We start from the raw sequence: 25,957 nt of genomic DNA, 5'->3' as shown, positions 1-25,957 counted from the left end.
CAAAACACTCTTTACATAAAAACAGATCTAAATAATTGGAAATTTGTTAATTGCTTATTGCTAAGCTGAGTTATGTAATAAAAATAATTCTTCCTTAGTTAATGTCCTTATTCAGTACTCTGCCAATTAAACTACCTAAGAATTATTTTACAGAACTAGGAAAAAAATAACAGAAATTATATATTTCATTTGTAGGACAAAAAGTCATTCTAAGAATAACAAGGAAATTAATGGGGGCTGGGGGGAAATGGGAAGAAAGAAGGCATAATATCAGATCTTGAATTACAAAGTCTTAACCATCAAAATGATTTGGTACTGTTTAAGAAATAGAACACATAGATACAAAATATGTAAAAGCAAGGAAGCAAAGTGCTTTGCCTAGTTCTTGATTAAAAAAATAAAATCCCAGCTATTATAGCAAGAACTACTCAACAAAAACTTCTGGGAAAACTTGAAAGCAAACTGGCAGAAACTAGGTATTACTCAACTTCTCATAAGGTATATATCAAGAGAAGCTCCAAATAGGTTTGTGATTTAGACAGAGTAACTTCAAATAAATTAGAAAAGTATAGAAGTTTCTTGTCAAATCTATGGATGAGGAAGAGTTCATTATCAAATAAAACTTAAATTTTGTACAAATAAAAAGAATTCAAGGCAACTAGGTGGCACAGTGGATAGAACATCAGCTCTGAAGTCAGGAGGACCCAAGTTTACATCTAGTCTCAGACACTTAACACTTCTTGGCTACGTAACCCTGGGCAAGTCACTTAACTCCAATTGCCTCAGCAAAAAAAGAAAGAAAGAAAGAAAAAGAATGCAACTGACATTAGAAAAGAAGTTGGAAACATGGGAGGGGGGGTTCTTTGTATCAAATTTTTCTAGTAGAGGTCTCATTTCTGAGATGTATAGGATTAAAAGCTATTACTAAATATAAAATGGTTTAAGGATATAAATAGGCAGTTTTCATTTAAAAAAAAACCAAAACCCAGCTCTCAAAAGTCATATAAAAATATTGGCACTGATAATTAGAAAAATGCACATTCAAAATGTTTTAAATTGATATTTTCTATTACATTGTCATACTATTCCATTTATTTCCCAAGAACTATCCTATATGACAAATAGTATTTTTAGAGAGGAAAAAGAAAGTCAGCACAACTGATTTGTTGTTGACTAAAAAGACACTGAGGTATGTACCCCCAAACTATTAAACTTTGACACAGCAATACTGCTTACTAATTCTAGATTCCCATAGAGATTAAGAAAAGAGGAAAAGAAATCGTATGTAAATTTTTCTTAGCTCTTTTTTTTTTCAGCAAACAAAGAATTAAAAAATCAGGGTGTCATCATTTGGGGATTGAGCAATTGATATAATTATGGCATATATTGTAATCTAGGAAATAATGGAGATCGTTTCTGAAAAAATGTGAGAATTGATGCATAGTGAAGTGAACATGACCAGTATGGGAATTTTTTTTTTCCCTGTAACTACATTTATAATGACTTTTGTTTTTCCTTTTGGGGTAAGCAGGGGAGAAGGCATAAAGGAGGGAATGTGGACTTAAAAATTAAATAAAACTGAATTTTAAAATCTTTACCATAAGTAATTTCTTGGTATTATAAGATTGTATAGCAATTTATGTGTGTGTATACACAAATATACTTTATACCTATAGTATACATATTTAAATAACTCTTGTACTATATTAATGTTAAACTATGCTCAAAATGGATATGTGGGTTTTTTCTGATGTGGATAAAATGGTAACTTAAAATATTAATATGGATTACAGGCTTGAAGTAAAGATTTGAAAAAAATTCTGAGAAGAAAAGCTACATTGTTGCTTCTAACTAGGGATTGAAAGTCAGGCATATTGGCTCTGTTCCGAGCTTTGCCACTGACTCACTGTGTATTTTTTGGCAAGTAATTTCTCTGCTCTGAAACAAGGTTTTGTGTCTCTACTTCTCTGTTTGAGAAGTTAGGATAATAATATTATACTGACCTCACCAGAAGGGTTGTGTAAAGACTGCCCACTTTGGAATTTTCCTAATGAAAGTTGTGTGTTTCTGGGTTTCTTTTTTTCCTCAATAAATTTTTATACCCTCTACTTTTATAAATTACTGCATTTCTAAATGTTTCTTTATTAGGTAAGTATTCCAAAGCATTCATCAATATTCAATGAAACAAATTTCATACTATTGCTCCAAATTAAATCAGCTTACTATTGCTTCATTTATAATGACATTGAAGAATATACCCTAAAGGTATGAACATTTATTCATTTATTTTAGTGTCAGAAGAAAGAAGAATTCATTGAACGAATCCAAGGTTTAGATTTTGACACAAAAGCAGCAGTTGCTGCACACATTCAAGAGGTAATTAGCTTAGTATTGCATTTTTTGTATGTTTATTTTATTGAATGATTTTTCATTCATTTTTAATATGAAATTTGTAAGAATCTTTTTGACTTTGGGGAAAAATTACAATGATTATCTTAGTTAACAAGGTCATCAGATATGCAGATGATGTAATTGTGTTTTTCAGTATGCCAGCATAAAAGCCATGAAAGAAAAAGGAAAAGAATTTGCACTTGTGAAGACCATGAAAAATGAAAAAGAATTTATATATGTAGCACATACTTGAATAATGCTTGTTTGTGTTCTTTTTACACAAAAAAAGTTACAGCTTTTATTTTATACAATTCAAATTTAAATATTTACTAAAATACTAGTGATTACTTAAGATGCTCAGTAAATTCTAAAGTTGGCATAGGCAAACAAACACAAGGGAAATATTTGCCAGTAAGACGTGGTTCCTAGACACTTTTAATGATAATAATGTTTGTTTTGTTTTGTTTTACAAGAGTTCTGGGTTACATAGATATTAATTAAGAACATAATTGAATTAGAATTTTTTTGCCTTTTTTCCCCTCAAAGGTAATGGGGGGTTAAGTGACTTGCCCAGGGTGAGTGTTAAGTGTCTGAAGCCAAATTCAAACTTGGGTACTCCTGACTCCAGAGTGAGTTCTCTATCGACTGTACCATCTAGCTGCCCCAAGAAAATTAATTATTAAAGAAACTGGTATTATGAGAGGTATTTCAGTTGTTTAATACATTATTCTCTTTAACTTATCTACAGCAAAATAAAAAACTTAATAAAGTGTACACAGCTATTTACAAACATAATAGAGAAAAATATGATATAGCATAATAAGTTAAACACTAAAATAGAATGTCCAAGATTAAAAAGAGCAAAGAAATTTTTTTCAACACTTCCAAAGTTGAGTTGCCATAGGAAAACATGAAGTCGTCACAGGTATACTTATGGACAATTTGCAAATAGTTTTTGGAAATTAGCTCCAACAGAATTTGTCTGCCTTTCTCCATTAACTTAGTAATTTCTCTTATCTAAATATATGAAAGGAACAGTATAAATAATATAGCTGTAGTATATATCTTAGTTATGCCAATTGCTTTTAGTATATTCTTTATGTTTGCTCAATTGAGTTTTTAAGGCTTTAAGTTAGATGGCTTCTCAGCTACCAGGTATTTCTATTTGTTTTAGAAAAATGGAGATAAATACTCAACAACCTCATTGATGTTCACAATGTTTAGACTCTATAAATGTTTTTAAATGAAAATAACATTCTGATGACATTTATCTGATTCCTAACACGTTATTTTCATCAACACTATTTTTTATCTTTCTATATCATCATAGTTCCTGAGATCATTGATTTATTACTTAAAGGCACCATTTTCCCCAATTTTAAAATTGCTTTATCATAATTTTATCTTAACCAAAGCTGATGAATATTTTATATGATAAAACCAGCTATATTTTTATAATTTAAAATACACATTCATTCTAAAGACATGCCTCATAATGAATAATTCTTGCAGTGATTTAAATATTATGATTTATTTTCTGAAAATTACTAAAGTGCCTCCTAAATTTTTTGTGGTATCTCGGATATTTACTTCTCTACTTTTTTGTTAGTACTAAGAGCAAGAAAATAGGTTATACTTTATCAGTTTGTATTAAATTTTGGGAGAAATTGACCCTAAATTTTGACCATTATACTAAAGAGTTTTTTAGAGTTCTGTACTTACCTAGTCTTTTGCTTATTTTTTTATCTGCATATATATGCATATACATATATATGCTGCATATATATATATGTGTGTGTGACAGTTAAAATTAGTATATATTTTTCAGAAAATGTAAAAGTCATATTCTTTAATATAATATTTGATAGATTTATAATTTATAAATTGTGAAAGGATGCAAATTTTGTTGTCAAAAATGAATTCTAAAATACCAGATCATTAGGTCTTTGTGTTTTGCAGTATATATAATCATTATATAATATAAACCAAATTGAAATTGATTTCTCTTAGGGATTTAAATTAAGCTTTTAATTTTTTAAAAATGCAAGTGATAAGATAAACAGCATGTTATAGTGATGAGAATTCTGGCCTCTGGCTCAGGAAAATCTGGATTCTAATCTCACCTTCAATATGCTGGCTTTGTGATTAACATAAATGAAATGAATGACTGAATGCAAAAACATTTCATAAGTGCTCACTATGTGCAAAGGCATTGGACTAAGTGTGCTGAATTTTGAATTCACAAATAGATGAGACAGCCCCTATTTCTCAAATAACTCATACTTACTTCTCAATAACTTGTGACTTTCTAGGATTCCCAAGTTGGAGAAGGCAATGAACATTTCCAAGAGTTTCCTTTTTAGCATTTCCCTCTGCCAAGAAAATTTGATTAAAAAGCATTAAATTTAAAATACTAATATGTTATGTATGTTTTTAAGAATTCTTTATGTTTTTCAAATGAAACAGCATACTTTATCATAGATTTGCCATTTTTATTTTTGAATATTCAATATTATAAATAAAATTTGTAAAGTAAATCCTTAGAAATTTGTTTTAAAACACATTCAGTTGAAATCATATAGTGACCTTTTATGTATGCAGTTCAAATATATTGAGGTTCTCTAGATTTGCTAATTTTATTTTTATTAGACTAATTGTTTAATAATTGAGCTAATAGGAATTATATTTTAAAAGAGCATGCCTAATTTTTCCTGCTCTGAATTTCTGATATTTCATGCTTGGTATACTTACTAGTGAGTTATTTTATTACATTTTAAAATTATTTTATGTTTTGTAAAGGTAACGCATAATCAGGAAAATGTATTCGATCTACAGTGGATGGAAGTGACTGATATTTCTCAGGAGGATCTTGAGCCACTCTTGAAAAATATGGCATTACATTTAAAAAGACTTATAGATGAGAGAGATGAACACACAGAGGTAGGTATTTTATTTTTTGTTGCTTAGTTAATGCCTTTTAACTTAAAAGGTAAAACAGTCCTAATTGCTCAGGTGGTTTTAAAAATGTTTTTCTCAAGAACTATTCTTAAAATATTATATTTCCATGTTTTTGTGGGGAATAAGAACCATTTTAGAGCAAAAAGAAGATCCCAAGTTGGAAAGAAACAAATTGTAGATGTTAAGTTTTCTTTAAAAAAAAATTTTTTTTTATTGTTTCTAGTGTTTTTTTAAAGATCTTATGCTCACAGTTCTGGTTCAGTACAGAAATCTTGAGACTGAAAATATATTTGCTGCAAATGAAAAAAATTTGAACTAGCAGCACAATGATATGCCTAAGGTTAATTTCTTGGTTTATTGACATATTTAAAAAGTGGAAAAATAAGGTCAAGGAGAATAACAGGTATTTTGAATAAAATGTCTGTCTGAAAAGTTCTCAAATTCTAGCAGATAGTAAAAAATTGGGCAAAAAAAAAAATTACTTTAGACAGTCTTTGTTTTCCAGCATGAGAGAAAGTATACTTCTTTCTGTATGTCATGAGAAGGCATTTGGCTATTTTGAATATTGGAAAAATACATGCGATTGGCAAAAATAATTTTTTAGCAGCTAAACCAGACAACTAAGATGGTTATTGATTTGTGTAATTAATCTCATACTAGGGGGAAAAAAAAACCAAAAGGGGAAAATTCACACTAGTATTTGTGAACATAATATACATATAAATTTACTTTTAAAAAAAATTTTCAATGCCCATTTATTTTTACAAATACTTACAGAGTTTTCACCATTAATTTTTGTGAGACTGTGTTCCAAAAATTTTTCCCTTGCTCCCTAACCTCTCTTCTTCCCAAGACAGCAAGGAAGGTGATATAAGTTAAATGTGTGCAGTATTTTTAAACATATTTCTATATGTGTAACATTGTGTGAGAAAAATAAGACCAAAAAGGAAAAAACCACAGGAAAGAAAACAAAAAAAAAAGTGAAAGTACTATGTTTCAATCCACATTCATTCTCCATAATTCTTTTTCTGGATGTGGATTCTATTTTCCATCTATGGTCATCACAGTTGATCATCTCATAATCTTGTTACTATGTGTGCAGTATTCTCTTGGTTCTGCTCACCTTATTCAGCATCAGTTCATCTAAGTTTCTCCAAGCCTTTCTGAAATCAGCCTGCTTATCATTTCTTACAGAACAGTAATGTTCCATTATATTCAAAAACCATAACTTATTCAGCCATTCCTCAACAGATGTGTAACCACTCAGCTTCCAGTTTCTGGCCACTACAAAAAGGGCTGCCACAAACATTTTTGCACATGTGAGTCCTTTTCTTTCTTTTATTGCCTCTTTGGTCTCAGTTGAGACACTGCTGGATCAAAGGGTATGCACAGTTTTATAGCCCTTTGGGCATAATTCCAAATTGCTCTCCAGAATGGTGAGGTCATTTCACAACTCCACCAGCAATGCATTAGTGTCTCAGGTTTCCCACATCCCATTTAACATTTATCATAATTCTTTCCTGTCATCTTAGCCAATCTGAGAGGTATGAAGTCGGACCTCAAAGTTGTCTTAATTTACATTTCTCTAATGATTTTTTTCATGTGACTAAAACTGGCTTTAATTTTTTCATCTGAAAATTGTTCATATCATTTCACCATTTATCACTTGGGAAATGGACCTGTATTTTTATAAATTTGAGTCAGTTCTACATATTTTAGAAATGAGGCTTTTATCAGAAAGACTGGCTGTAAAATTAATTTTTTCCCTCAGCTTTCTGCTTCCTTTCTAATCTTGGCTACCATGGTTTTGTTTGTAAAAAAAAACCTTTTTAATTTAATGTAATCAAAATTATCAATATTGTATTTCATAATATTCTCTATTTTTGGGCCATAAATTATTTCCTTTTCTATAGATATGACAGATAAAATTGTCCCTTTCTCTCCTGATTTGCTTATAGCATCATCCTGCAAGTTTTAATTTTAAAGGTTCTTATTTTTTCTAGGCACCAAAAGAAAAGATAATTTGGGTGGGAATTAATGATGATTTTAGAGCTAAGACCAAATTTGAAAAGAGTTTTGAAAAGATGAACTAGAAGAGAGCCAATTCTTGTCAAATTAATCTACTTGTTATTCTTACATAACATTTCATTGTTTCTATCTATACTTTTGCACAGATTACCCCATGTTTGTAATGAATGAGTTAAAAATCAAATTTTAGTGCTTATTTATTTTACAGATATAAATATACCTAGAAAAGACTGTTTATGCTATGTAATACTATTACATAGATTCCCAAAACAATAGCCTCTTTTCCATTCTAGATATTTGTTTACTTTTGGCTAAGTCTAAGGAGTATGGATCAAGAATGGAGAATTGAGTTCACTTGAATACTAGAAACATTTGAGAAATGACAATTTATATTCAAGCTTCAGTCCTCCATGCTGGGTACACAAAAACAAAGACAAAATAGTGTCTTTCTATTGTATATAAGTGTGGGAATAGGATGAAGAATATAATATATGCAAACGGGTGAAGTGAAGACAAGTATATTTGAGGAAAGAAAATACATTAACAACTAGGACTCAGAAAGGCCTTAATAGACAAAATTGAGCCTTAAAGAAGTGAAGTAGTGATAAGCAGAGGATGCTGTGAGTATGGAGGTGGCTGAGCATGTGCATTGAACCAAAGTGGACTTGGAACTTGGACAATTGTTAGTAGATTATTTTGTCTTGAATTTAGAATACATTAATGGGTTAATAGTTTGATATTAGGCTGGAAATGCATGAAGGAACCAAATTGGATGGCTTTAGATGCCAGGCTCAGAAGTTTATATGGGATCTTAGAGATATTGAGAGAGCCAAGAAAAAAATGGATGTGAGAGATAAAGAATGGATGTAAAAGATGCTGATGAGGTAGAAATGACATAAATTGCCACTTGATTGGATAAGGAGCATGGGGGGAGAGGGGAAGGTCAAAACTGCATCTGAAGTTAACTTAAATGACTGATGTATAATTGAGAGCATGCTAATTCCTTCAAATGATACAGGAAAGTTTAGAGAAAAGATGGGTTTAGGAGAAGGGCTTTAGGAGGAAAACAAATGAATTTTGTTTAATAAATGTTAAGTTTGACATATCTGCGGGCCCTACGGGTAGAAATATGTAGGAAATAGTTGTTATGATAGTTGGATACCCTATATAAGAAGCAGAATCCTTGCCTAGGTTAGCCAGTTTATTGGCCCTCTTCATACTTTATTCAGCTTTCTTCCATTTTCAGCACTTAATAAAATCATAGCATAAATTACACACATAGATCTTTTGTAGCTCAGATTCCAAGTCAAACATATGTTATGTTCTTACATGGTCATCACTAAACCCTGTAAGAGACACAAAAGAAACTGAAAGTTGCATCTTCTTTTAGGAAGCTTATTGCTTTTATTGGCAAGAAGTAATAGTTAGCAAATAACAAAAGACAATCTAAAAATTGGAAAATTGTGTAATATAGAGAAGAGAGGGGAGTCATTGAGGGCTCCCATAGTAGCTAAGGAAGACTTAATTGGAGATGATTAATTGGGAATAGAAGAATGGGTTAGTTGTAATAGAGTTTTGGACTTAGAGCCAGATCAAACCTGGAACCAGCCATTCAATGTTTTTTGGATTTCAGTTATCGCATTAATAAAATTAGGAGTTTGGTATCTAAATTTCCTTCAAATGCTAAATCTGAACTCATAATTCTTGATAAGTGTAGAAGATGTTCTAGGTGGCACACTGAATTAAGCCAGGAAGACAGTCTAAATTTGAATCCTCCTTCAGACTATGGATTATTTCATTCAAGTGCTTATTGCTCCTTACACTTAGTAGCTGTATGATTATGAGTTAACCATTCAGTCTGTTTCCATATCTGTAAAATGGAAGATAATAATACCATCTGTTTCATGTGATTATTATTTAAATATATGTAAACTAAACTACAAATCTTAAAGCATTATATAAACAAAGCCATAATTTTACTTGAGAACAACATGAATGAAGACATGGAAAAATCAATGTATACATGGTAATGGTATGGAGCTTGGCCAAAGGGACTTGTTTTCAGTGTATATGAAGTATGTACTGAAGTCCAGGATCAATTGGCTGTTGTAGAAATTCCAAGTATTAGGTAACATTGACCTGGAAAAAGGGCTGTGATGATTGGAACATATTGAGAGGAAGATATAAATGAATAATAAACTATTATGTGCTTGCTATGTGTCAAGCATTGTGCTAAATGTGAGAGATACAAGTCAAAGAAAAAAAAAGAAATGTCTCTGCCCCCATTAAGTTTACATTCTGATTAAAGAAGACAGTACAAAAAGGAGAATTGATAAGGAAAGGCAAAGTAAAAGGTAGCATGGTTTGAAAAAGAAAGCATGGTTTGAGCAAGAAAAGACAAAAGCTCACTGATAAGAGTACGGATTTGAATTTGAAGGTTTTGGTGGACAGCGCTAAGGATGAAACGATGGCCAGTTTTCAGGCAGTGTGGTTTTGAAATATGGTAGCTGAGAAGGGGTTTGGTATTATTACACAACTACAGAATTTGATGGTCAGAAGAGATCTCAGATGCCACCTAAAATCCACTATTTTATAAAGTATCCCATTCTAATTTTGAATAGCTCTAATTGTTAAGAATCTTTTCCTGACGTTAAGTTTAAATGTGCTTCTTGTAACTTTGAAACCCAAGAGAGATGATGTGGCACACATGTATGTTTTATTCCCTCTTCATTTTTTCTTTTGGACAAGATCCTTGCTTTCATTGATGTCCCAGTGGCAAGCTTCTCCCAGTCAGAGATTTCAGAAACTTAAAATAGTTTCCTACAAACCTAAGAGATTAATGATTTATCCTTGGTCATAGCAGTGGGCCAAAGATAACACTCAAGTCTCTTTTTTTATTCAATTTGCATGCCACTTAGTTTCAGCTAATTATTAAGACAAACAAGTAGCAATAAAATAAACAGCTAAGAAAAAATTCTTCAATCTTAAACACCTCGTTCTGAACTTAAAACTAATTGACTATGTTAAATTAGGCAATCCTTTGAAGTAGAACAAATGAGACTTGGGACTTTGTATTCATCTATATAATTTCTACTTACTAACAAAAAATTTTTTTTTGGTTTTTCATATCTTATTGCCTTGTGTCACACTTAAAGAAAAATGGGAACCACTAAGCTATATGTAAGAATCCCTGTGAGCAACATTTTGATTTAGAAAACTACATATTAACATTATCTATGTTGTATTTTTATTTTGTTATCTGTAAAAAAGGAGAATAATAGAGTGGATGGCTACTTCCGGTCCCTTCTAGTTCAAGCTATGATCCTTTGATTTTTTTCCTTGCAAAGGTTATAATCAATGTACCTACTTTGTAGATTCATTATCTTAATATTACTTCAGAAATCCTTTAAAATTTATTCCATGTATTATTCTACATTACTATAAACAACATTTCAATGATAATGAATCGTTCTACCTGTTAATTTAGGAGAAGGAGTTAGTGCAACAGAGAATTGTGCTTGAAATCAGGAAACTCTGTGTTACCCTGGATAAATCAGTTAACATCTCTCAGCCTCTATTTAAAAAATAAAATAAAATAGAGATAGTAGTACCTCCTACCTTACAAGGTTATCATGAGAATAAAACGAGAATGTTTGTAAAACACTTTGTAAATCTTTAAGTACCATATAAACACTATTAATCAGCGCTCGTCGGCATGTATTAGCTCTAGAATTACCACAGTTATCCAAGTAGGAGGGAGCGAGCGACCAAAGGAACCATAACTGATTTAATGAGCCATTCGCAGTTTCACTGTACCGGCCGTGTATACTTAGACATGCATGGCTTAATCTTTGAGACAAGCATATGCTACTGGCAGGATCAACCTATAGGTAAACCAGAAACAAATTCCCTTGTTTGGGAATTGTTCCATTCTTTCTTCTCCGAATAAATCTGAAGGTAAACTTATTTTTCTTCCCTTAAGACCTGATAACTCTGAAGCCTTCAGGGACTAAAAATTGGCCTTAGTTTTGTTCCCTTAAGATTCAAGAGTAGAATGTTATTAGTAAACCAGGAAGTACCAAAGTATAACCCCAAGAGCTGGAATTATCCTTTTTGACTTTCTTTAAAAACCTATCTGCTGTTTCAGCATTCTGCATGGCAAGGGGGATTGGAAGGAGAAAGAGTGATGAAAAAAGGAATCTAATCTGGAAAATATAAGCAATTAACAAGTTATGAGTTAAAGGTGGTAGTTATCATCAGACAAATAGAAGTAGAAGGCCAGTAAGTTGTCATTATGTAATAATTATATGTAGAATTTTTTTAAACCATAATTATATTTTCTCTCAGTCAAATAGTGGTAAAATAATTTAATTCTGATCTTAGACCCTCATACGTTTAGGACAAATTATGATATTAGCACAATGATACTAAAAACACTTCCTTCCTTGATATTGCATTTCTCCATACGTCCCAATTTCTTGGGTCACTAATATCTAGAGTATAGAGCAAAAGACTTGGATTTGAGGGTCAGAAGTTCTGGAGTTGTGAGGTTCTTGGAAGAAAATTATTCTCTAGGAAGAATATAAAATCTCTTTGGGTGGTAAGTGACATAGTGGATAAAAAGTGCTGGCCTTTGAGTCACAGAAGCCTAAGTTGAAATTTGGCTTCAAAGACTTAAATAGGTATATGGTCCTAGACAAGTCTTATTCATAAACCCCAGTTTTCTCATCTGTAAAGTGGCAAGAATAGCACTTATTTCCCAAGATTACTGTGAAGATAAAATGAGATAAAATGTGTCAATTTTATAAGGATTATATAATTGCTAGTTATGATGATGATGTTTAAAGCTATTTTTTTCCTAACCATCTTACATTTTACTTGTTTCTATAATGTAGGACTCTGAATCTGCCTTCTTGGCAATAGTTGTACGTACCTTTTGCCTGGAGTGCTTTCTTTTCTCATCTTATAGTTTCCTTGGCTTTCTTCAAGATTCTAATCTTGCCTTGCATACTTTTTCCTTTTCTTTTCTTCAGTACCCACAATGGCTAGTGCCTTCCCTAATTAGATTACTTTGCTTCAGTTCTTTATATGTCTTGTATGTACGTAGTTTCATTTAATCTGTCCTTAAAGATTGTAAGTTCTTTGAGGTCAGGTACTGTTTTGCCTTTTCTGTGTATTTTCCTCCCTTAGCACTATTGCTAAGCACCAACGATATATGCTAAGAGCCTAATAAAAGCTTGTAGATTGATTAAATCACAGAGTTCATAATTTGTCCAAAATTATGTGCACAGTGAGTTTTTGGCAGAACTTGTAGAAAATACTTTGCCTTAAATGACTTTTCTTTGTGATGATTTCTGAAATTTTGGACTTTATATGCATATCATTAGGGCTTAGTGATTTGAATACATCTTTTTAAAAAATAATCTTGTTTGTATTTTTTCCCTTTTTTCAGTTTTGGTATCTTTGTCTTGGTTAGTATTTCTTGAGTTGGTTAATTTGATCATATTTAATTTGGGGGGTAATAATTGAATAACAAAAAATCAAAAACTCATTAGTGTCATATTTAAAATTTAAATTTAACTTAAATTTTATATATTTTCAATAGAATCCTTTAAAATAATAAATGGAGAAATAAATTATGGTGGTATTTTTAAATTTTTAAAAAATATATTCTATTTGGCTTAAAAGCTATTGTATACTTGGGCTTTGTTTTCAGTTTTCTGATCATGTTATAAGTGCTAAAACCAATAATGTTTTTTCATTTATTTTTTTAGACTATTATAGAACTCTCTGAGGAACGGGATGGTATTCATTATCTACCTCATGCCTCATCAGCACAGTCACCTTGTGGTTCTCCAGGGATGAAACGGACAGAAAGTAGACAACATTTATCAGTAGAACTGGCAGATGCCAAGGCAAAGATAAGAAGGCTTAGGCAGGAGTTGTAAGTTCATATTGATTTTGTGGCCTTTTCTGTGGCCTGAAATAAAGATTATTGACATTAATATTGCAAAAATTGAACCTGCATTGTGGGTATGTGGGATTTGTTATTAAATCAGGCATTTATTTTTTATGAAAAGAGTGCTAAGTCTTTAGTCGGGAGAGATCTGAATTTAAATCTTATTGACATTAACTAGTTGGGAGAATGTAGACAAACCACTTTCCCTTTCTAAGCCTCAGTTTCTTTATCTGTAAAAGAATATTATTGACTTATTGTAAAGATTAAATAGATAATTTGATTAAAACACTGCAAAACCTGAAGTGTTATACAATTGTCAAGTGTTGAGTAATTGTAATTATTAGTAATATAATTACTTACAAATGAAGAAAAATCAAAAATTCAGTCCGGATACTCAAAAAAATATTAAATACTCAGAGTAGAAACCTATACAGTAGAATCACTGAGGAGATATGTGTATAAAGATCACACAAACACATCCTGCATTGTGAGGGGTACCACAAAAGAAAAGAGGCTTCTACTACTACAGCTCTGTTCATTTTACAGTTGAGTTTCTTTTTCTCCTATAATTTGCATTAAAAGGACTTGAATTTAAATTTATAGTCCAGTCAAGGAATTGTCTTAATGTGTCCATAACTGACTGAATTAAGTATTTTGTAAAATCATGCAGAGAAAATTCTATCATGGTCTATAAGAAAATTATAAAACAAAAAGCTACAGCTTTCATTTGTGGATATCTGCATTATTACGTGTCCTGTGAATTTGACACGCCCAGGATATTCTACAAACAGCTGTGCTGGGAAAATTGTGAAAAGATTGCAGTTATTAGTTTGACTGACAGTTAATAGATAGCCTAAACATTGAACACTGGGATGTCCTGTATAATTTAGTAGAGTCCTCTCAAGTCTTTAGATAAAGTGTGCAATTAGGACTGTAATGATGACTATGAATAGTTTTAACATTTTGCACCACATTCAAATTAAATTTTAAAATAAATTTTATTTGACCATAGGAGTATGGTAAGATTTTTGTGCAATATTTGAATCAAAATTATAAAAATATAGTGTGATTTTTTTTTTTTGTCAGCTTTATGTTGAGGATAAAAAAGTGCATTACTTAATCACAATTTAGTCACTAGTATCCCATTTTCTTGTGAAATTCCTTTTGTACTTTTGTAACCCACTCTTTGTGGGACATTTTCAAAAAAGGAAACAGATTTAGCACAAAATGAGTTGCAGTGATTAAGACAATCAGATAGTCTGAGTAGTCTTATGACTGGTGGAAAAGGCATAAACTATTGCTATACTATTAACATTTCATAAATTTACTTTATACGATAACAGTAAATTACAAGTAAATATAACATGAACAATCAAGGTGGATTGATATGAATTTGAATATCATACTTTGTGTATAGTTAATTGCCATCTTTAAGCATACCAAGTAAAGACCCAGTGCAGATTTTAAATTTTGAACAAATAAATTTGTTACTCTTTAGAAAACACAAACTAACATCAGCTTCTCCTTCCTCCAAGTATTGTACTATATTTTGAGGATCAGCGAAATTGACAGGAGAATTGGAATTTCAAATATGATGACTCTTCATTTTACTTTTAAATGCAGAAATCTATTATTCCTATAGCAATGATTTTCGGCAAATGATGTCTTGATTCAGTACTAAAATTAGCTAACTGTATTACATAAATGAGGTTGCCATATTGTACTTTCGTGAATGTAGATTCCCACCCACCCCTTCTTTACAATTTTATTGCTCATGTATACTTTATATCTACTAAGTAAACTAAGCTTCTTGAGGGCAGAATTATTTTATTTTTATATCCTCTGTACCTAGTAACACTGCCAGCAATAAATATTTGTTAAATTGAAGAGGGTTTTTTTTTTTTTTTTTTTTTTTTTTTTTCCCCTTCAACTCAAGGGAGGAAAAGACAGAACAATTGTTAGACTGTAAACAAGAGCTTGAACAGATGGAGACAGAACTAAAGAGGCTTCAACAAGAGGTTTGTGCCTGGACATTTAAGTTGGAAATCCAATTAATACAAACTTGATCTTGCTACTGATAATACTTAATGTTATTAAATCTTCATATTATTAACATTCTCTTTCATGTACTTACCTTTTTACATAAATATTTCATCAGTACTTCTCAGTACTTAATTGGGTTGTTACTTTTTTGACTTCTCATTAGTTATCCTTTACAAATAGAGCCATTCTACTGTGTTTGGGACTATATAATTTTCAAAATATAGGGATACTTAAAGAATAGAGTATAGAGCAGTAATGTAAGCACCAGTCCTGGAGACAGGAAGACAAGAGTTCAAATCCAGCCTCACACTTAGTAGCTGTGTGACCTTGAGCAACTCATTTAACCTTGATTGTTTTCCCCAAAATAAATAAAGGAATAGGTATGTCTTTTGTCTTTTATATTACTCTTTAGTAGACTTTATTTATTCATGGATTATTGTTACCAAATAATGTATGTATTGACTTTTGGTTTTCCTCATGAAACTCTCTACTTTTAACTGGGTTGTTCCTCACACAATAGATAATATATTCATTTGCTAACACTTAAACAAATATTCATAAAAACTGACAAAACTTTCATCCTGCTGCTGTATTTTATGAGACTTTAGAGACATCAAAATAGGATTTAAGACCTTTTGCATAAGATAATTTATGGTTGACAAAACAAGAAGTTTCTGAAATTCTAAACTATTTTTCCATCAAGTGATAGTATTAAAGTTATATTACTAAGCATATTGGATATGTATGTCTTTGAGGCATTAGATTTTATCAAACTGATTAGATTTATTTTATAAATTTTATTTATTCATTATTCATTCATTTATTTATTAGCATCTTTTTATTCCTGAAGCAGTTTTGGTATTTGGAAATCATTCACAAACCTCATAGTTCTATTTGTCCCTAAATTAATTCAGAACTATTTTTTGAAAAAACTCATAAACTTTTCTTTAGCATACTATATTTCCTTTTAAATTTTGTATTTTCCTTTTAACAAAACAAATGGTCTAACTTTCTATTTTTTTTATTCTTTGGTCTCAAGTTTTTTACTTTAATTTATTTCAACTAAGGTATAACTTTTGTTCTTCTTATATAATTGAGCACTTAAGGGAAATTCATAAAAACTTATAAAACTGTGCTATGTATTATTTGTATGATATAGGAACCCAAGGCAAGGAAAAGTTGTTCTACTCCACTTAATCTTTGCTATTGAATGTAGCCTTCTAAATAATAGCAATTGTCATTAATGACTCATATTGTCACTAGTTATACTGTGGCCATGATTTTTACTCCATAATCTACTTTAATACCATGAATCATACATGCTAAGGTGTGTGCATATGATCTATAATGGATATATAGTTGTCCTTGAAGTTGGAAAGATTTGAGTGTTATTACTTTAGTGCTATAGGCAAGTTTCTAAAAGTTACAGAAAAGATTCTGACCTGAATTAGTAAAGAAAGTTTCCTCAATTATCTGTATTAGTGGAATTACAGGTCAAGTCCCTATCCTTGCTAAATGAAAGTTATTCATGAATATTTTACAATTTAAAGTTGAGTGTTTCTTATGTGAAAAAAATCAAATCTTAATATTCTATGCATATATATATGTATATACACACACATGCACATGTTCTTATACATACATATATAGGGCTATATACATATAGCTATGTCATGATTCATTAGTGAATGGGATTTCTCAATGCAAAACTGTGACCCCTCTCTCATATATAGACCATATTTCAGAGGCATGACTTGAATTTTAAGTCTCTAACTCCAAAGCATTTTCCATATCTACTGTGCCACATTTCTTCTTAATTTTTTTATTACTATATATTATTATGATATTTTATATTATTATTTCCTATTCAAACAGTTTCATATTGATTTCATAATTGTAAAATGTAATATTGATAAGAAAATTAATTTTTGCTTTTATTCTCCTTTGAAAAGATAGTTTACAAAGAAAAATTCATTTGTTTAGGGACTTTATCTTAATTGTGAATCTAGAAATACAAAATGAAAAAAATACTAACTTTATGTACTGCATATTGTATTTATTAGAATATGAATTTGCTTTCGGATGCTCGCTCAGCCAGAGTGTACCGAGATGAATTGGATGCACTTCGAGAAAAAGCAATCAGAGTTGACAAACTTGAAAGTGAAGTCAGCAGATACAAAGAGAGGCTACATGATATTGAATTTTATAAAGCAAGAGTTGAGGTATGCTATCATTCTTAAACTAATTATATAACTTTTTTTTCATTCAAAACTTTGATATTTGAACTAATAACTTTAATATTTTCCTAATAAATGCAGTAATGTGTTAGAATTCTTTTGAATAGGTTAAATAATTTAATAATTATAATTTACTGCCTTTGATAATAGAACAGGACCTGTTAGTGTGACAGTGTTATTTTAGGATATAGTGGTAGAATAGGACCTCATAGCTCTCACTGATGGTTTTGATGATCTCTTGACATCATTTAGCATTGCTGTTCCCTGTCATAGCCTACTGATACTTTTATAATATTCTTGCATGCTACTTGTAAATACATTTGTCATGTTTCCAAGGATGTCTTTCAGATTGAAAACAAAAGAATATTTTTAGTTACAATTTCACCTATAAGTATATTTTTTTGTCAGATCATTAAAGTCTACAGTGAGGGGGAAAAAAAAAAACAATTTTGTTTTTCTCTGGTATTTAAATCAGTATTTTAATTTAAATCTTGAAAAAGTACTTTTTGGTTTGATCTGAGTTTTCACCAAGCTTAAATCATATGGTATTAGGGCTTTATGACCAATAAAAATTAGTAAGTGTGTCCTTCATTTATAAGCAGCATGACTATTTCTTTTTTTTTTAATAATAGCTATTTATTTTTCAAAATAATATGCAAGTTTTCAGTATGCATCCTTGCAAAACCTTGTGTTGCATATTTTTCTCCTTCTTTCTCTAGACAGCTTGTAATCCAATATAGGTTAAATACGTGCAATTCTTCTAAATATATTAATACATTTATCATGCACCCCAAGAAAAATCAAATCAAAAAGGGGAAAAATTAGAGAAAAAAATCAAGCAAGGAAACAACAAATAAGATGAAAAAACTCTGTTGTGATCAACATTCAGTACACATAGTCCTCTTTTTGGATGCAGATGATTTTCTCCACAATAAGTCTATTGGAATTGTCCTGAATCATCTCATTGTTAAAAAGAACCAAGTCTGTTAGAATTGATCATCACATAATCTTGTTGCTGTGTACAGTATTCTCTTGGTTCTACTCATTTCACTTAGCATCAGTTCATGTAAGTCTCTCCAGGTCTTTCTGAAATCATTCTGCTGACTTTCTTATAGAACAATAATATTCCATAACATTAATATACCATAACTTATTCAGCCATTCTTCAACTGATGAGCATCCACTCAATTTCCAATTTCTTGCCACTACAAAAAGGGCTACCACAAACATTTTTGCAGATATGGGCCCCTTTCACTCCTATCTCTATCCAGATCTCTTAAGCTCAGTAGAGACACTGCTGAGTCAAAGGATTTGCAAAGTTTGCTTGACCTTTGGGCATAGTTTCAAATTGCTCTCCAGAATAGTTGGATCAGTTCACAATTCTACCAACAATGTATTATTAGTGTTCCAGTTTTCCCACATCCCCTCCAGCATTTATCATTATCTTTTCTTGTTATCTTAACCAATTTGAAAGGTGTGAAGTGGTACCTCAGAGTTGTCTTAATTTGCATTTCTTTAATGAATAGTAATTTAGAGCATTTTTTTATATGACTGAAAATGGCTTTAATGTCTTCATCTGATAATTGTTTATATTCTTTGACCATTTATCAGTTGGAGAATGACTTGTATTCTTAAAAATTCAAATCAGTTTTCTATGTTTTAGAGATGAAGCCTTTATCAGAATGGATATAAAAATTTTTCCCCATTTTCCTACTTCCCTTTTAATCTTGGCTTCATTGATTTTGTTTATACAAAAACTTTTTAATTTAATATAATCAAAATTACCCATTTTGTATCTCATAATGTTCTGTAGTTATTTTTTGACCATAAATTCCTTATTTCTCCACAGATCTGAGAGGTAAACTATCCCTTGTTCTCCCAACTTGATTATTGTATCACGCTTTATGTTTAAATCATGAACCTATTTCAACCTTATTTTGGTATAGGGTGTTAGTCGATGTCTAGTTTCTGCCATACTATTTTCCAGTTTTCCCAAAAATATTTGTCAGAAACTGGAATCTTTGGGTTAACAAATTACTATTGTATCTTATGAACCTAATCTGTTCCACTGATTCAGTGCCAAATGGTTTTGATGATCACTACTTTATAATATAGTTTTAGGTCTGGTACAGCTAGGCCATATTTATTTGCATTTATTTTCATTTATTCCCTTGAAGTTCTTGACCTCTTGTTCTTCCAGATGAATTTTGTTATTTTTTTTTCTAGCCCTATAAAGAAATTTATTGGCAGTTTGAATGGTGTGCCACTGAACAAGTAGATTAATTTAGGTAGAATTGTCATTTTTATTAATATTAGCTCAGCTACCCATGAGCACTTGATATTCTTCCAATTGTTTAGCTCTAACTTATTGTGCTCATATACTTCCTGGTTTTGTCTTGGCAGGTAGACTCCTAAATATTTTATATTATCTACAGTTATTTTAAATGGAATTTCTTTTTTTCTATCTCTTGGTGCTGAATTTTGTTGGTAGCATATAGTCCCTCATTTACAGCATGGCTATTTTTTAAGACTATGAACTCTAAAACTCATTTGCAATTGAGTTACTGATCAACATTAGCTAGAGGAGTAGAAGGGAATTTCTTTATTGGAAGTTTCTTACATCATTGAAATCATAGGCCCTGATCCACCTTCTACTTCAACTCCCATTGGTATACTGAAAATGACCTGCTGACCAATTCATGAGGTTTTCGTCTTGAGTTTATCACTACTTAACTTGAGTTACTTAGTTCTGTTTGCTCAAGTTAAAGGAAGCACCCTGAATTTGATGCCCTTATAAGATAAGATACCTTATGACGGTATTATTTACAACTAAAAACAAATCTGCCTTATAAACTTTTTTTTGTGTTTTATGATTTTTTTCCCATTCTTATGATATTCTACTGTGTCATATTTAGTCAAGTTTAGTGAATTTGGGAAAGGGAACTATAGTTAACTAATTTAGAATTTTAAAGCTAAATAACCATTTATTTTAAATTCGGCATAATTGTGATAAAATCCTCCTATTTCAGTAATTACTTCCATTATCTAGTTTTCTCTGCTAGTTTAGATCTGAGTATAGACTTAAGAGAATATGAATATGAACTAGTAGAATTGCTTGTTTATTGAATGCCATAGCTTTCTCTGTAGATGTATATATGTATTATCAGGTGGTGCTAAGTTTCTTCCAATAAGTTTTATACTGAGTGATTGAATAAATGGAAATGTGTTTAAAATAATGTTCGTCTTCTTAGAAAAATTTGAGTTATCATGTCTATTTTGTAAAATACACAAAGTAGTTTAAAGGCAGTTGGCCCAGTAATGGCTTCCACTAACAACTTTTGTATCATTTTCCCATTTTCTGTTTTATTTTTAATGGGGGTGAGGGTCCTTGTTAATTGTAGCGGAACATTGAAAAGGAATTGAAAAAGGGAAACCCTAACTTGGAAACATTAAACAGTTAACTAGTAGTGATTATATTACATTTGAAAATTATTTAAAACTAGGCTGTACAAATAAGTATGCACTTGAAAGTACCAGGCTAATTATTAAATATAAGAGATTCTAACATGGCTCATTAAAAGGTGGACATTCAGTGAAATAGAGGACTTTCAAACATTCATGATATAAAGACCAGAGCTGCATGGAAAATTTGATTTTCAAATACAGGACTCAGGAAAAGCATAAGAAGGTAATCAAGAAAAAGAAATAATACAAGACTTAAGGCTTATCTGTTTACATTCCTATATAGGATGATGATGATAATACTTGTAGCTCATAAGAGCTTTCTCATTATTATGGCCATTAGAAGGAGTATATATACATGGGAGATATATGTGTAAGTTGAATTATGAAGGGATAATAATTTTAAAAATAAAATTGAGGAGTGAGAGAGATTACTGGGAGAAATAGGAGAGGTAGAATGGTTAAAATTACCTGCCATAAAAGTGGTAAGAAAAAGCTTTTGCAGTAAAGGGAGAAATGTAAGTTGGCTCAAAGATGAAATAATATACACTTTCAATATGGGTGCATAAATTTATCTTAACTCTGCCAGAGGGTAGGAGGGGAAGGGGAAAGGGAAAGGAAAGAGGAGGGAAGATAAAAGAGTAAGCTTATTGGGGGAGGAGGTGGTCAGCAGCAAAATACTTTTTGAGGAGGGAAAGGGTAAATGGAAAAAGAGAATAAAATAGAGGGGGGATGTGGGAATTTATAGTTAGCAATAGTAATTATGAAAAGAATTTTGAAGCAGGTTTCTTTGGAGAAGGTCTCCATTTCTCAAATGTATAGGGAATCGAGTCAAATTTATAAAAAAAAAAAAAATAAGAGCCATTTCCCAATTGATAATGAGCAAAGGATAGGAACTATGCCCAAAGGGCTATAAAATCATGCCTGGCTTTTGACCTAACAGTATCACTGTGAAGTGTGAATCCCCAAAGAGATTTTTTTTTAAAAGAAAAAGAATAAAATGTTTATACACAATTATTTTCTCTGGTTTCAACAATTAGGAATGACTGAATAAATTGTGGTATGTGATGATGAAGGAATATTAATGTTCTGTAAGAAATGAACAACAGGATGCTCTAAGAAAAACCTGGACCATTGAATTACGAAGAATAGAAAAGTTATTCATAGCTGATCATCCCACAACTTTGCTATTACTGTGTACCATAAAACATTTTACTTTTCTTGACTCATGGAGGACTTTCCATGTTTTTCTTAGAGCTTTCTGTTCCATCATTTCCACTTTTGAGTTTCTTTTTGGGGGCTGAGGCTAAGCTCTCTTTTTTCTTTCCCTACATGACTTTTATGAAAATGTTTTCCATAACTTCACATGTGCCTTTCCAAGGAGGGTGAGATGAGAAGAAGGGAGAGAATCTGGAAGTTTTAAAAACAAATGTAAAAAAAATTGTTAAATATATTGCTGGAGGAAAAAAAAATAACTTTCCCTTGAGATGTTACATAGAAAATCTGAAAACAATAATAATGAAGAAAGCAGTTATGATGAAAATGAATGAATATTTCTTTGAATTGAAAAGTAAATGTAAAAATATATTTCCTGATAAATAGATTTAATAATGGCAGTTTCTTATAAATCTTTTTCATTTTATATCTGAACTAATATTGTATAGGTTCCATAATCTCAGCCAATTAGATGTCGTATTCATACTGATGAGATTTTAATTTGATCCATCAAAGTATCGAATTATTTCACTGTTTTACTATTGAGACAGGAAAAATATTAAGTTATCTTGATAGATAATTACTTCTGAATAACATTATTACTACACAGATCTCAGGTTGAAACCTACGTTTTATTGTTTTTAAGTATAGACTTAGATCTGAGGGGAAAAAAATGCTGAACCCTGATTAGAGTTTTATTTTTATTATTATTATTATTATTATTATTATTATTATAACTTTTTATTGACAGAACATTTGTATGGGTAATTTTTTACAACATTATCCCTTTCACTCACTTCTGTTCCTTCCCTTCGCCCCCTTTCCTAGATGGCAAGAAGTCTTAAACACATGTTAAATATGTTATAGTATATCCTAGATACAATATATGTGTGCAGTTCTCTTGTTGCACAAGAAGAATTTGATTCAGAAGATAAAAATAACCTGGGAAGAAAAACAAAAATGCAAACAGTTCACACTCATTTCCCAGTGTTCCTTCTCTGGGTGTAGCTAATTCTGTCCATCATTGATCAATTGGAACTGAATTAGATCTTCTCTTTTTCGAAGATATCCACTTCCATCAGAATACATCCTCATATGGTGGTGTTGTGAAAGTGTATAATGATTTCCTGGTTCTGCTCATTTCACTCAGCACCTGTTTAGAGTTTTAAAAAAGCTTCTTGATAGAGACAAAGTTTATAAATGTTGTTTTACTATTAAAATATAGCATTTGGAGCTTTTGAATTCTTTAAAGTACAAAGATAATAATATATTGAGTAAGCTTTATTTAAAATGTTTGTAGGAATTAAAAGAAGACAATCAAGTATTATTGGAAACAAAAAGTATGTTAGAAGATCAACTAGAAGGAACCCGAACTCGTTCTGATAAATTACATGAATTGGAAAAAGAAAACTTACAACTGAAGGCTAAACTACATGATATGGAGATGGTAAGAATGTAAACTTGATAGAACATAAAGGTATTAAGAAAAACATAAGGCAACTTGTTTTTTCTCAGTGCAGGAGAGTAAAGAATAAGAATGAATATAAAATAATATTATATTATATACATAATGATTATATATGTCATGTATGATCATATATGATATATATTATATAAATAAGAATATATAAAGAATATAGGAATGATTCATTTTAAATTTATTTAGCAAACATTTCTTAAGCACCTCTTTCATCATTCCAACTATATTTCCCTAGAAATAGAAAGGTGAAATAAGACATAGTCTTTATTCTTAAGGAGTTATTGGGATGAAACTTGTATTTAAATGTATTAACAATATGATAAGTGAAAAAGAAATTTCAAAATAAAATAAGAAATCGTGTATAAATATAAGTAAATAAAAGTAGCCAGAAGCCATACTTACTGGAAAGATGAGGGAAAGGAAACTTCATGGAGTGGTGGCACTTGACTTAGATTCTGAAAAAAAAGAAATGGGGAATATTATTATGAAGGAAGGCAGGAAAGGGAAAAGAATCTATTCCAAGCTAGGGGAGGAAGAAAGAAGGAAGAAGGTAGCTTCAGAATCAAATGTTCACTTCCCCTCCCCTCACTTCCCCATAACTTTAAATACCACATTGTGCAAAGGTTTGTAATCAGGTTATAGCTGCTGATATTTTATTGTGAAAAATGTTATTCCCTACAATTAGGTTTCTTACTTTTTTCCACATTAATTCCTTCCAAACTTAATGTCAAGCCTAAAGATTTTGGAAAGAAAGTAATACTATAAATATAAGAAAATCAGAGGGTATTATGGACTGAAAAAAGGTCACTGATTAGGTCATGAATGACCTTTTGAAAATCCATTTAAGTAGTATGTTGGGGTGGCAGTTGGATTGCAAGAAGTTGATGAGTGAGTGAACTTCCTATATTTACTGAAAAATTTGAGAACCAAACAGGATAAATTGAGAGTATGTGTAACAGGGAGAGACTAAATTCTGGTTATATGTCAAAAGAAAGGATGACAATAAGTATAAATTCATGGTGAAAATGGAAAGGGATAGGTCACCCTTTGCAAAAAAGGATTATGTATTTTCCTGAGACCAGAAGAAAATGAAAGAATAAAGGAGAAAATAGAGAGATTTGGGGAAAGAGAGAAGCAATCAAATTTCAGAAACAATAAACATTTACTTGATGTGCCAAAACAAACTCTCTTAGGTGTTGAGGTTATAAATACAAAAATGAAACAGTCTCTACTCCTCGAGGAGCTTGCATTGTACAAGAAGGATGCAGTATAGAAATAAATGCAGAATTATTTAAACTGAAAGTATCAAGAAAGACTTTTAGTAGAAAGTGGTACTTGAGATGAGTAAAGAATATTTATTTACACATAATATGTGTGTGTGTGTATAAAGTTTGAGGAAAATGACCTGGATAAGGCACATGGTAGTAAGTTTAGGAAACAGCTATAAAGTTTATTTAAAATATGAAGTGTGCATGATAAATAGGAAGACTAATATAATAAACTGTTAATAAGTCTAAAAAGAAAAATGGGTAACAAATTATGGAAGACTTTACATACTGAGCTCTTGTTTGATTTTTATCCTCCAGAAAGTAATGACAAAAGATTTTGAACAGACAAAAATGGTATCAGGAGAACCAATAAAAAGCTATTGCATTTAGCAAGTAGGAAATGATACTGGAATTACCATATTAAAACTGAATTGTACTTTAGTAAAGGAAAAAAGAAACCATTATAGTTTGTTTCATACAGTCTCTTTTTTTGTTATTGAAATGTTTCAATTTGTGGGTTATTAAGATGATAATAAAAAGGGGGGGATAGTTGATAATTTTGTAGAAAACAGTGTCAGTTCAGTGATGGATCAGTTATCCAGGTTACATTTTAGCACTGAAAAATTTAAAGTCATTAGGTAAGAACAAGAACCATAAATTGTCCCAAAAAAACCCCAGAGAAATGGAAGGATTATATAAATCAAAGTAGAGGTAAGGAACTGGTTGTGTTAGATTAAAGTAGCAAGACAGATGGAACAGGAAATTATAATCTGAAGCAATAGTTTAAAAAAAAAAATCTTAAATTATTAAAGGATGACATGTTCTTTAGTCAAATGGTACAGGAAATAATAAAAGGTTTTGTTTGATTTACTGTTTTATTTTCAATTTCAGAAGGCCACAATCAATAAATTTTTGT

General features: G+C 30.8%; 1 protein-coding gene across 11 annotated transcripts in view; it reads left to right on the top strand.

The window, feature by feature from the left end:
- The window catches only part of CCDC88A (coiled-coil domain containing 88A), a 146,183-nt gene that overhangs the window by 67,729 nt on the left and 52,497 nt on the right, over nt 1-25,957 (top strand). For all 11 annotated transcript variants that reach the window (XM_074286961.1, XM_074286962.1, XM_074286959.1 and 8 more), the window contains exons 6-11: nt 2,293-2,376; nt 5,191-5,331; nt 13,152-13,321; nt 15,273-15,354; nt 17,443-17,601; nt 23,594-23,740. In XM_074286961.1, coding sequence (XP_074143062.1) covers nt 2,293-2,376; nt 5,191-5,331; nt 13,152-13,321; nt 15,273-15,354; nt 17,443-17,601; nt 23,594-23,740 — 783 coding nt within the window. The remainder of the gene's footprint in view (nt 1-2,292; nt 2,377-5,190; nt 5,332-13,151; nt 13,322-15,272; nt 15,355-17,442; nt 17,602-23,593; nt 23,741-25,957) is intronic.

This window comes from Sminthopsis crassicaudata, chromosome 2 (genome assembly GCF_048593235.1).
Source record: "Sminthopsis crassicaudata isolate SCR6 chromosome 2, ASM4859323v1, whole genome shotgun sequence".
Classification (NCBI taxonomy): domain Eukaryota; kingdom Metazoa; phylum Chordata; class Mammalia; order Dasyuromorphia; family Dasyuridae; genus Sminthopsis; species Sminthopsis crassicaudata.
The sequence above is the reverse complement of the archived record's forward strand: the minus strand, read 5'-3'. Positions and strand labels throughout refer to the sequence as shown.